The sequence below is a fragment of the Myotis myotis genome, unplaced genomic scaffold (assembly GCF_014108235.1).
Source record: "Myotis myotis isolate mMyoMyo1 unplaced genomic scaffold, mMyoMyo1.p scaffold_m19_p_2, whole genome shotgun sequence".
Classification (NCBI taxonomy): domain Eukaryota; kingdom Metazoa; phylum Chordata; class Mammalia; order Chiroptera; family Vespertilionidae; genus Myotis; species Myotis myotis.
In genome coordinates this window covers 162,381,578-162,395,335 of record NW_023416324.1, presented here as the reverse complement: position 1 = coordinate 162,395,335, position 13,758 = coordinate 162,381,578, and the positions used below count along the sequence as shown (strand labels likewise).

Below are 13,758 nucleotides of genomic sequence, written 5' to 3'. Positions count from 1 at the left end.
CAGATGACCGGGCACTTAGCATATTAGGCTTTTATTATATAGGATAGTTTACATATAAAATTATCTTTGAAACCTTATAAAAGATCATTAAAAACAAAGACTTTCTAACTATAATCTGATAACTATAATCCACTACCTATTTTCTGATAAATCCCACTAAAGATTTATGTATTGACTAGAGGCTCAGTGCACAAATTCATGCACAGGTGGGGTGTTTCGGCCTGGCCAGTGACTGGGGCCGATGGAAGCTGGCTGGCGGGGGGAAGGACCACGGGAGGTTGGCCGGCCGTGGGAAGTTGGCTATGGGAGCACACTGACCACCAGGAAGCAGCTCCTGCATTGAGCATCTGCCCCCTGGTGGTCAGTGTGCATAATAGCTACCAGTGTCGGTCGCTTAGGCTTTTATATATATAGATTACATACATAGTTTTGACCATAATGCATAATTTTGTTTTACTTCCTTCATTTAGTTTTTATGCAGAGCAAAACACCCTTTCTAAGTTTTTCCAGTAATAATACTTATTATTCTTTATAGCTGTAGAACACTGCATCATCATAATTTGAGAAGTCACTTCCTTGTTATATTTTGTATCTAAAAATGATTTTGTAAGTATACTTGCATATTTTACCTTTTAAAAATTTATTTGTTGAAATAAATTCCTATAAGTGAGAATATTAGGTTAAAGGAATAAAGCTAGAACAATGACAACTATAATAGGAAGAAGACCCTTTCAGGCTATTTTAATGATTTATCAACACTACCACCACCACAAAGGGATTATGCAGATTTGAAATACCAGCCATAAAGACTGAATGTAGCTTGGCTTCCCTGTACCTAATATTGTCAATTACTTTTGCTAATTTAATACTAACACCATTTATGTGGGAAAGTGTGTATGATTTCCAAGTATTTTACATATGGATTAACTTGTTGTTTTCCTTATTTTGACAAAAGTTGTAAGAATGGTACAAAAAAAAAAATTTTTTTTTAAAAAACATATTTTATTGATTTTTCACAGAGAGGAAGGGAGAGGGATAGAGAGTTAGAAACATCGATGAGACAGAAACATTGATCTGTGCCTGAAACCAAGGTATAGTACATGCCCTTAGCCGGAATCGAACCTGGGACCTTTCAGTCCCCAGGCCGATGCTCTATCCACTGAGCCAAACCGGTTAGGGCACAAAAAAATTTTTAAGTATAAATTGCTGACATATTGCCCATTCAGTCCCAAATATTTTAATGTGTACTTCTTGTGAACAAGGATATCTTCTACATAACTACAATACTACCAAAAAATCCGGAAATTAATATTGATACATCTAATTCTTCAACCCCATTCAAGTTTTGTCAATTGGCCCAACAATGTCCTTGTAGCAGTAGGATCTGTACTAATCTCACATGTTTCATAGGTGTCATGTCTCTATTCTTCAATCTGGAAGAATTCCTCATCTTTTCTTGATTTTCATAACCTTGCATTTTTAAAGATTACAAGCCAGTTCTAGACAAGATGTCTGGTGTTTCATTAAATTTAGGTAATGGGTTTGGGGCTGCAATATAACAGAAGTGATGCTCATGTTCTACTGACAAGTTATTCTTTTTCTGTTTTAATTAATTACCTTTGTAATTAAGTATTGGGGGAAGGTACTATGTCAATAACTTATTTCTTATCAGATTCTTATTTTATTTATGTATTTATATTCATTTTGACTCATGGATTCCATTTAATATTGAGTATTACCATTACTATCTTAATTTATTTTGATATTCAAGTTTCTCCAGCTTTGGCCAGAGGGAGCCCCTTTAAGTTGGTCCCTGTGTTCTTTAGCCTGTCCCCATCTTTCTTTTAATATTTCCTGGCTTTCTGGCCCAAGATATTCTGGGTCCATATTTACTTTCTTTGCCCCCACCTAGAATCAACCTTTTCTCTAAGGGGCTCTAGTTTCTTCAGTAGAGTATGGTATTTAGAAATGAAGATCTAGTTGCTAGGTGAACTGTTCATTGCTATTGAAATATAGCTGCTCTCCAGGCCCTCTTGGTAAACAGAGCTGGGAAATATGTGTTATCTAATTTTTATATATACTGCTTATACATGTGTAAATATATAACCATGAGTTTTCATCAGTATCTTTGATTCCAGTCTAACACCAAAGGGTTCATTTTGGTTTTCTCCCTTTCTATATTTTATATTTGTAATTCCTTTCTCTGACAGTGAGAAATATGGCTTTCATTGTCCTCAATACGTTGTCCTATTTCATCTGTCCACACCTCTTTCACCTTCTCCCACCCCACTATGTGATTGCCCTACTCACCCATTCGGACTCTGACACAACCCACCAGGTCACAATGTCTCTCCCTCACTGACCCAAATCCTATGCACATCTTTAGGATAAAAAAAATGATATCCCTCCCTTCTCTCCTCCATCAAAGCTGGTAGAGAGCAGGCACTGTGTTGTGAAGTTCTTTGGTATCCTTTTCAGTACTAAACATGAAAATTAATTTCACTTAAAAGATGACTACATTACACTATACCTATGGTGGTACTTATTAGATGTGGCTCATTGAATTACAGGTTATGTTGTTTGTTTTCTCAAAAGCGTTTTATAACTTAAATTTCCAAATGAGTATTTACACTTAATTGATGATAGTTATTTTAAAAACAACTACTCCATTGTTGAAATACATTTTTTGAACTCCTTTTTTGAAATTGCCTTTAGTTTAATAGCCATTTAAGAAAATCAATTTTAGTACTTTGCATAACACCTATGTTAGCCTAGTGTTAACCAGTTTAGTCAACTACCTTTACCAAACTCAGTTCTGAGCAGCTTTTGGGTTTTTCCAAAAATTTCATCTACCTGTAGAGTAAAAATTAGCTACTAACAAACATTTTCAGAAACATGCATTTACTTTGAAAATAGTTCTAGGAAAGAAGTTTTAGAAATTTTTAAAGTGAAGTAGCATAATTGAAATTAACATGAAGTCTTTTTAGAAAACAACTTTGAAGAAGAAATAATCATTTGAAATTTTTATATCCCAAATTATATTTTATAGCCAGTATTTTTAGTAAATTCTAACCTTTTCCTGCAGATGAAGGAAGCCAGTATACTTATGGATCTGATTTTTTCCTCTCTGTTGGAAGGTTTCTTGTTCTCCACAAGGTCTAAAGGTTTGGGTCCAGAATACTTCATATTTGTGTAGTCGAGCCGGGCAGGTCCTCTTCGTTAGTATTCATATGAACGGCTGGATTCACGATGGAAACCTGCTCTGCCCATCATGTTGGGACTTCTGTGAACTCTGTCCTCCAGAAACAGATCCTCCAGCTGCTAACCTGACCCGAGCGCTACCCCTGGGTGAGTATCTGTGGTTGGAGTAAAGACAGAGACTTTTCTTATCAGATGTTGAAAATTCCCTTCAAGGAAGCTCTAAAACAGGTTGAGCATCTTCTCTTCTAATTTCAGTTTTATTGGAAAATCTCCTTCCCCCCACTGAATTTTTTTTTTTTCCTGGCAGGAGCAATATCTATCAATAGAGTTATTTCAAAAGTGACTCCATTATTTTGTTTTGTTTTAATATGTTTTTATGGATTTTAGAGAGAGAGGAAGGAAGAGGGAGAGAGAGAGATAGAAACATCAATGAGAGAGAAATATTGATAGGCTGCCTCTTGCACGCCCCCTACTGGGGATTGAGTCTGCAACCCAGGCATGTGCCCTGACTGGGAATCTAACTGGTGACCCCTTGGTCCATGGGACAACGTTCAGTACACAGAGTCACACCAGCCAGGCAATTCCATTGTTGAAATACATTTTTGGAGCTCCTCTTTTTAAATTGCCTTTAGAAATAGCTTAATAACCATCTCAGAAAACCAAATTTAGTAATTTGCCTCCCACCTATGTTAACCAGTTTAGTCAGTTACCTTTACCAAACTCAGTTACTGGCAATAGATTTCCCTCTCACTCACAGCACCTCAGTTTTGAGTGCACAGATTACATCCCAGTCAGCCACTGACCTGTTTTCAGCACAGGAGCCTGTCCCCCCAGCACTTCATATTCAGAAAGCACTGCAGCCTCCCAGATCTAGCTTAATGGTCTTCAGCGTATGTTGCCCTAAATTCTTTGTTGAGGACCTATACTCCTGCACAAGGACACAGGAGCTACCCTAACACGTATTAAGTGCCGCTGCCACGTTAGTGAGAGCTTTCTGTGGTAGTGTGGATCCAGCCTGTCCCTGTATTTTGGAAATGTTTTCAGGTTGTAATGATGTAAAACCGATAATTTTTAGTTCTTCTGTCAGTTCAGTGCCAGAGAGAACCCTTTGTGCCAGACAAGGTCAATGGAATCAAAAACAATTTCCAGAGTCAAAATATTGAGTCCTCAGTTTACACTCTCTATATGTTGAACCACTCTTTTTTTTTTTTTTATGAATACTACAAAATTCCTTAAATCAGACTACTGTTCCAACATTCACTAGCCAAAACCACATTGCCATGACAATCCCCTATGTTCCTTTATCTCAGCATCTTGATTCCTTACTCCTACTGGTTGTCAGGCCACCTTTCACTCCTTCCTGACATCACTATTATGATTTAACCCTAACCCAGCTAGTTTCTTTGCAATGTTTCCAGTCAGTCCAGCCCACATCACTGTTCATGGAACAGCACTGACAGCTTTGATGTACTACATGTGACCCTGGATGGCGATCTCAGGGCTGCTAAGTTAACTCTTTTTTGCACAGTACTCCAGTGAGTCATCTGAGTTTTCTGCAGTTATAATAGTAACTAGAGGCCCAGTGCACAAAAATTTGTGCACTCAGGGTGGCGGAGGGGTCCCTCAGCCCGGCCTGTGCCCTCTCGCAGTCTGGGACTCCTCGGGGGATGTCCACCTGCTGGCTTAGTCCCGCTCCCCCGGAGGGGATCGGGCCTAAGCTGGCAGTCAGACATCCCTCTGGCAGCCCGGGAGCCCTTAGGGGATGTCCACTTGCCAGCGGGGAGCAGGCCTAAGCTGCAGTTGGACATCCTTAGCGCTGCTAAGGAGGTGGGAGAGGCTCCCGCCACCACCGCTGTACTGGCAGCCGTCAGCCTGGCTTGTGGCTGAGCAGAGCTCCCCCTGTGGGAGCACACTGACCACCAGGGGGCAGCTCCTGCATTGAGCATCTGCCCCCTGGTGGTCAGTGTGTGTCATAGTGACCAGTCATTCCCAGTTGTTCTGCTGGTTGGGGTCAATTTGCATATTACCCTTTTATTATATAGGAGGATACAATGAGTTGTTTGAAATGATATAAGATCTTTGGTCCCTTTGATGTGGTATATAGTATATGTAGTGTTAAATACTCTTAACTTTTACTTTCATGTAAGTTAGTAGGATAACTTACTTTTATTGTTATTATTAAATTACATTGGCTGCTAGTTCATAAAGAGAGAGTTACTCCAGCTGGTTCAGGGGTAAAGATCTTAGGAGTATAGTAAAAGAATGTATAGGAATGTGGAGAAAGCCAGGCCAGGGCAAAGGGCTATGAAATGATTAGTTCCTGTCCTTGGAGCATGACAATGACAAATGGATCTGTGGAAAGGAGGTGGGGAGTAGAGATTGCAAACCACCCAACCCCTCCATGTCCACCAACCTGCACCTTACACTCTACTTCTACTTATCCTGGTTCCCTCTTTATCAGTTACCCTTCTGAAATTGTGGTGCTATCATGTGATTTCTTTTTCCCTGTTAACCAGTTCTATGAGGAAGCATACTCAAAAAAGCATTGTAATCTGTAAGTCATTACACAATTTTGAAAACTGTATAAAATATTATAAGAATAGATGTCTTTAGGCACTGCTTTTAAAACATTGTAAGTATCACTGTTGAAATTCTAAAATATCCTGATTTCTCATGTTTGTTAATGTGTGAATAGAGCACACACTAGGCCCTTAGTGAACTCTGTACCAGGGACTATGGCAGACTTTACATATGCTATTTCTTTTAGATAAATAGTTTATTTCTTTTTAAAATATAGTCTTTATGACCCACCAAACTTATAAAAATAAGATTTGATGCTTTAAATGTACTTATATGAGAAATACTAAAAATTAGAATTAACCTATGATGAAGCTTATTAGACAAATAATTATCCTAATATGTCTTATGAATTAAAATAATTTAGGTTTTTTTTAGTATGCCTTTAAAACATTAACTGCTAATATTCTAGAGGAAGTGTAAAAATATATTCCTCTCCCCAAATTCTTCTGATTTTTTTTTTATTGTTGATCTCAGCTTCACATAGCTTTTTCTTGTATTTGTAATTTCTTTTGGAATGTAAAACTCATCTTTTTTCCTTTTTTCTGATTGTCACTTCTAAATGCTAGAGTGTAATTAGGTAGTTGTTCCATACTGCCTAAGATAGTGAATATAAAATATTTATTTCTAAATTCTTTCTGGTCTCTTCAGATTGTAGGTGTTATTTTTGTTTCCATTTATTGAATGCTAACTGAGTGCTTTATGTCTATATCATTGCATTTAATCATCACAAAACCTACTGAGGTAGGAATAATCATTTTACACATGAGAAAACTACGGTGTAAGAGGTTAAGTGTAATGTGTCTACTGCCACAACTAATAAATAATGAGGTTCAGGTCAAACCCCAAATCTGATCATCTCTAACTCATTTTGAAATACCCTCTTTGAATATTTTCTTTTTAAAGATTACTGCCACATAAAGTTCAGTATTTTTTTAAAATATGTTTTTCTTGATTTTAGAGAGGAAGGGTAGAGAGAGAGAAACATTGATGAGAGAAAAACATTGATCAGCTGCCTTTCACATGCCCCCTACTGGGGATAAAGCCTGCAACCCGGGCATGTGCCCTGACCAGGAATCGAACTGGTGCCCTCTTGGTTCATGGGTCAATGCTCAACCACTGAGTCACACTGGCTCTGCTAAAGTTCAGTATTTTTGAAGGACAACAAATGTTCCAGAGCTGTCATTAATGTTTTAATAGTTTGTTAAATTTTAGTGTCAGTAGAAAAGGAAACAGGCCACAGTGCAGCGCTAGATCAGAGTCTCTCGCTTCTGCATGCATCAGAACCATGTTAAAACACAGGTTGCTAAGCCTCAACCCCAGAATTTCTGATTCAGAAGATCTAGGTCAGAGGCTGAGAGTTTTCATTTTTAACAAGTTTGCAGATGATGCTGATGAGAAGGACTGTTCTTGGCAAAGTGGGATTTTTGTAAGATTTAACAATTACCAGCTGATTCCATTGGGAAGAATAGGAGTTTCCTCCTGTTTTACCTGCATTACATGCAGTGAAATAATTTTTTAAAATATTTATACCACACTATATGGTGCTTAGAAGAACAGGCTGCAGTGCCGTGACGTTATGATTCTGTTCATTCTAGAGCTGAAGACTAGCCCTATTTTCCACTTTTAAGCAGTCAGACTTGAAGCATGATTGGTTCTTTATTGGTCAGAATACAGGGTGTCTGTCCCAGAAATATACATAATTTAATCACTGAAAACTCAATTTTGAAAAAAAATTTATTTTAATAAACATTGACTTTATAATTATTCAAAGTGTGTGTATATATTTTGGGGGGACAGCATATATTAGAAAGGACAATTTATCTCAAGATAAAGCCTGGTCAAGTTGGCCTGGTCTCTTGGCTGCTGTAAAAATGTTTACCAACCCTGGCCAGGTAGCTCAGTTGGTTAAGAATGGTGTCCTGTTACACTAAGGTTGCAGGTTCAATCTCTGGTCAGGGCACATATAAGAAACAACCATGAATAATGCATAAATAAGTAGAACAACAAATCTCTCTCTCTCTCTCTCTCTCTCTCTCTCTCTCTCTCTCTCTCTCTCTCTCTCTTTCTCTCTTTCTTCTCTCTCTCTCCCTCCCTCCCCCCCACCCCCCCCCACACACTCACACACACTCACTCACACTTTCTGAAAACCAGTCAACAAAATTAAAAAGTTTTCCTTTCTGAGAATTATTTCGGGAAATAGTTTTAGCCATGAGAACAGCTCATGCCTAAATTAAAATGGACTTCTAGTGCCCAAAGCCCATAGATTTTTCTTCTGTTTCCAGATGAAGGCTGGATGTGGATAGATAGGTAGTTGTTTAGAGATTGGGGACCATATACCCTGGCTTGCCTGGGACAGTCCATATGCCTTTTGTCCTGGTATAATTGTTAATAGTGTCCCTTGTGTTTAAAAAAAAAAAATCAAAGAGAACATTTATTTGATCTAAGCAAATTTTATTTCACAATTCATGAAACAAGCAGTCTCCACTCTCAAGAGTCCAGAGAACTGCAAAATAAGGAAAAGGGATACAAGCAGGAAACAAGGAAGAAACACTCGGCTTAAGTTGATTGGCCAGAGTTGCATATCTTACCTTATTTTGAAAGATCAAGGAACAAGGAAATAAGTATAGAGCCCAGAGTTGGCTTGTTGGTTGGCATTTGGCTGACTAGATATACTCTCTTTCTGGTCAAGCACATGGAAGTTATTTAAGTTTCAGTTTGCTGACATGGCACCATCTTGAGATTAGCAATTTATTTCAAAACTTGTCTTAAAATGTCCTTATTTGGGATGATAAATTATATCAAATTACCATAAAAAAGGGGGACAAGAAAGAAAAGAAGAGAGTTCTACTTCCCATATCAGAATAGCCAAGATATTAATCTACTTTCCTGTGTAACATATTTAACTATGCTGGGATACTAGCCAAAGATACTTCTTTCTCTTCTTGGGTGCCGTTTTTTAACCATGATATGGTAGGTACACCTTCTTTTCTTCCTGCATAAATATTTTGTTCTTTTTCAAAAAATGCAAAAAAAAATTGACCTTACATATCTGGGTTTTAGGGAGTCATTCTTTTTTTTTTTTTTTTTTTTTTTTTTTTTAATATATTTTATTGATTTTTCACAGAGAGGAAGGGAGAGAGATAGAGAGCCAGAAACATCGATGAGAGAGAAACATCGATCAGCCGCCTCCTGCACATCTCCCACTGGGGATATGCCCGCAACCCAGGTACATGCCCCCGACCGAAATCGAACCTGGGACCCTTCAGTCCGCAGGCCGACGCTCTATCCACTGAGCCAAACCGGTCCCGGCAGGGAGTCATTCTTTACTATATATATATTGATTGACTTCAGAGAGGAAGGGAGAGGGAGAGAGAGACAGAAACATCAATGATGAGAAAGAATCATTGATCAGCTGCCTCCCGTGCACCCCCTACTGGGAACCAAGCCCACAACCCGGGCATGTGCCCTGACCGGATATTGAACCGGTCAATGCTCAAGCACTGAGCCACACCGGCAGGGCAGGAAGTCATTCTTGATTCTGCTCTCCAAGGTGGTCCTTGTTCACCTTTAATATAATCACCTATATTCATCTGTCAGTATTTAGTTGATATAATATATGATATAATAGATTCCAAAAATGTCTATAGAAAGTCAATTTTTGTTTTCAATCCTAGATCTCTGTTCCCGTTCCTCTAGCCTTGTGGTCACCCTCTGGCTTCTGCTAGGCAATCTGTTTCCTCTGCTGGCTGGATGTCTTCTGTGTGTATGGCACTAGGAATGGAAATGTGAATTCTCAAGGCGTTCTTTTGTGTCATGTTCCTCTGAACAAAGCACAAAATCTGAGTATCAGCCTGTGCTGATGGCAGAAGTGGCATTCCTGACTTTGGCTTGAAAGTGTTGACCACAGTCAGACCTTGAAGCAGAGCTTCACAGCAACCCAACAGCCTCGGCTTGGAGAAGGGGAAGGAATTCCAAGTCATCAAGACTCTATTTTTCAGGATGCATAACCGTCCTCAAGTTTTCCTTTGAAAATGGGATATTGGTGAAATTTTCAGATTACATACCTCAGCATTCTCATTAACCTAAAATGATGGGGAAGTTCATCAATACTGCAATAATAAAGAACTGCTAATTACTGCAGATTATAAGTTGTGGATCCTGTACCCACAAGTATAAATTATCCTTTGACTTACAGAAAATAATTGAGTTGAGGTTTGTACATCATTGTTACTCCTATTTTGAATTTAATGACTGTACATGGTACAATTAAATCATTGTTCTTGTTGTTCTAAAAAGTCTTTTATAAAATTATGTTTTGCTAAATGTTATGATTTAACCATGCTTGCCTTTTCAAACTAGCTGTGTGATAGTTTACTATGGAATCATGGTGTGTTGGTAGCCCTCTTCCAGCTGCATCTGTTACTCACAGATCTCCGTAGCTCAGTGTCCTGTTGTATCCTCCATTCATTTAATAATGACCTGAAAAATGATAGAAGCAGAGAGAGAAAAGTAATGTGCTCTGTAAAAACATTGAAGACAAGCAAACAGAAGAAAATATAAATGTATGTGTTTCAGATAATAGATATGACAACTATAATCCAACCGAAAAATAGAACTATTCCTTTTTTAACAATGAAGATAAAAAGAAATTCTGGGATAGACAGGTATGCAATTGTCTTCACGTGGGCTTACGAATTGTTTCAGAAGAACTTCTGAAAATTATTTTATATACAAGAAGAAAATATAAGTCAAAGCAAGATAATCTGAATTGTTTACTAATAGCAAAGTGTAGGGTTGGTGTACGGCCCAGCCAATAGGGTCCACTTTACTGCACAACATATGGCTCAATCCTCAGAAGTTATAAGATAGCCTTTACTTTGAAAGGAGGTGATATCCTTTACCTCCTGCTTTTGGCACTTCTGTTACCACGTAGATTCCGGTCCACAGAAGCAAGTCTACTCTGGAGCTTATCAACCCCACTTACTAATTAAATTCTTTAATGATAAATGATTCCCAATTTTTCTCTCTAAAGCTAACAAAGTCCTGTGACATTATAAACACAGCCCTTGGACAAGCATTCATTCATTCATACATACATAACATTCAATCATTGGTTAGCCCTTTAATTCAGCATATAACTATTGAGCACTCCGTGTAAGAAATTGTGCTAAGTGAGCAAGCAGCATAATTACTAAGGAGTAATTCCAGCTGATTAGTTGGACCTGGGCCAAACAGCAACTCCAGCAAAGGAAAGTTGCCTTTTTTAATGCATAAATTTTAAATATGTATTTAAATGTGCAGTTTTGAATTGAAGGTATTTGTCATTGTGAAAGCTGGGTCTCTAGCATATCCACCTTCAGCTAAAGAGAAGCTAATAGTAAAGGTGTCAGGTCAGTGCTCTGTTTCCTGCCTGTGTCATGTATATCTTAAATTGTGCAACATCCGAGAAAAGTATAGAGTATATTTTTAAAGAAAACTATAAAAATCTAAACTTACATTCTGATTGTGATTATGGATCATCCTGCAAAGTTGTATAAAGAATTTCACCAAAAATACTATGGACTAAGAATATATTTGAGATATATTTACCATGATAGGTTTGATTATGTTTTGACTGTTGTGCAGTGATGCCATTTAGATAGTATTGTTTCCGAGCATGGTGCTTTTTATACTTGAAAGATATTTTTGCTTTATTTTTATTGATATTATATTTGCACTAATGACTTTCTGGAGAAAATATTATAGATGACATTTTTTCTACATATATTTATTAAGATTGGAATCTAGTAGCCCAGTGTTTTCCCTGCACAAATGTGAAACTTGATAAAGTATAATGTCAACAAATCTTGAGTTTCTGAGGGTAACTAAATGTGCTGTTGTCTTCCTTCCTCTTCAAGACTTGAAAGTGGTTGCTTATCACTGATTCTGCATAGTTTACTCAGTGAAGACTTAGAAGGCCATTGAGTCTGTAAAAAATTTTAAGAGGCACATTTTAGTCACTCAGATTATGACAATATTCTAAAAAACGAAGACTTTTAAAATCTGAGGTTTCAATGCAGAATTAGTGGGCTAGAATTCAGCCTTGAACTGAAGAATTTGAAATGGCGTAAGTGTCAGTATTCTGTGGCAGGTTATACCCTTCATATTAGCAAAACCAGTTCCCTGAGAAAGGTGGAGCAGACTGCAGCCGTGGTGAAAGAGAGTGGGGTAGGGAAGGAGAGTGGGGAAGAGCTGATTTGGGGGTGGCAGACAGGAGTCCTTTCTGACTTAGAAAGTGTCAAGTGCTTATAAACTCCGACTACCTCAGTTTCCGTTCAGACTTAGGTTCATTTTGATAGGATTAAGGTCCCAATTGTATCAAGTGAATTTGTTTCTCAGGTTTTCAAGAACAGAATTTACAGGAAGGAAGCAAAAGCCATGTCAGTAGATTTGAGCTGACAGCTTTAAAGAAACTGGCAAGCAGTTAGGAAGTCTTCATGTAAACCCCTCTAATAGTCTCCTGAAAAACATCTTTTTCCCTTACCGATTTCTTAAAGATACCTATTTTTGTTAAGATCAAATAGACATTCTAAAAATATTATAAACTGTGCTTAAAGTTAGTTTCAGCCTAATATGTTGGCTTAGAGTTTATGATTATGTGAAGATGAAACATGAATTAATGAAGTTTAAATAACTTTAGGAAGAAGTGTAAATAAGTATATCAGAGTATTCTTTAAAATTTAATATCAGTATTCTCTTCAGTGTTAGAAGACTCACTGTAAAATGACTAGGTGCTTTCTCAGGATCTTGCCAGCGCTGATAGTCCATGATGAATACTGATCCAGAATTGCTAGTTTCCTGCTGGGTCTGAGCCGCCTCAGAGCATGCCAGCTTCCACATCATGTTCGCCACAGCGTCTTGTGCTTGAAGCCTTCGCACAGTCCATGGCCTTGGACACTGAATGGACAGAGAAGAGCCTGTCCCTGAGGGCGTTTGCACAGTCCTGGCAGGAGGAGGTGGGCTCGGTCACAGCCCCTCAGGCCCATGTATCATGGACTCCAGTCATCGTGCCGCATCCTTGCAGCCCAGGAGGACTAACGTCGGTAAAGACTGTGCTACTCATTCTGAAGAAAGACCTTACCTGAGGGGTGACTTTGTGGGTTTTTTTTATACATTTAGGCAGAGTTGGGGAAGGAGTGGTGAATTTTTTTCTGTTATGTTTATATTTTAAATAAGTAAAATAGAAGATTTAAAAACTAATCTTTATTTATGGTATTGAACTTTAAGTGTAATATATTCCTTAAAAAAACAACTTTAATAAAAATGGAAACTAAACTGCATCTTGTCTTTAACACTGCCAGGTGGTTGTTTCTTTTTGTTTTTAAATCCTCAGCCGAGGAGTGAAGATATTTTTTCCATTGATTTTTAGAGAGAGTAGAAAGGAGGGAGGAGGGAGAGAGAAACATCAATGTGAGAGAGACACATTGACTGGTTGCCTCACACACACGCCCTGAGTCGGGGAGCGGTTCAAACCTGCAACCCAGGTACGTGCCCCTGACCAGAAATCAAACCTGCGACCCTCTGGTCCAGGGCTGACTCTCTAACCACTGGGAACACCAGCCAAGCCAACACTCAGTTTTTAAAAACCTGGATGGGGAACATAAACACAGCCAGTACTCTGCATGGAGAAGATGAGGTGTTTATTATGAAGCATAATTCAGTTTTTATTTTAACTGGAGTAAAATTGTCCTACTTAAAGAATGAGGACACCCTAACTGGTTTGGCTCAGTGGATAGAGCGTCCACCTGCGGACTGAATGGTCCCAGGTTCGATTCTAGCCAAGGGCATGTACCTTGGATGCGGGCACATCCCCAGTAGGGGATGTGCAGGAGGCAGCTGATCGATGTTTCTAACTCTATCCCTCTCCCTTCCTCTCTGTAAAAAATCAATAAAATATATTAAAAAAAAAAAAAGAATGAGGACAGATGTTATGAAAAG

The 13,758-nt window shown here is 38.3% G+C and overlaps 1 protein-coding gene across 3 annotated transcripts in view; it reads left to right on the top strand.

Moving 5' to 3' along the window:
- The window catches only part of LMLN (leishmanolysin like peptidase), a 73,361-nt gene extending 60,277 nt beyond the window's left edge, over positions 1-13,084 (top strand). For 2 of the 3 annotated variants that reach the window (XM_036350855.1, XM_036350856.1), the window contains 2 exons: positions 3,138-3,348; positions 9,456-13,084. In XM_036350855.1, coding sequence (XP_036206748.1) covers positions 3,138-3,348; positions 9,456-9,556 — 312 coding nt within the window. In that variant the 3' untranslated portion in view covers positions 9,557-13,084. Of the gene's footprint in view, positions 1-535; positions 607-3,137; positions 3,349-9,455 lie in introns of those variants that run through there. The other variant, XR_004974172.1, reaches the window with a different exon arrangement.
- Positions 13,085-13,758: the final 674 nt, after the last annotated feature.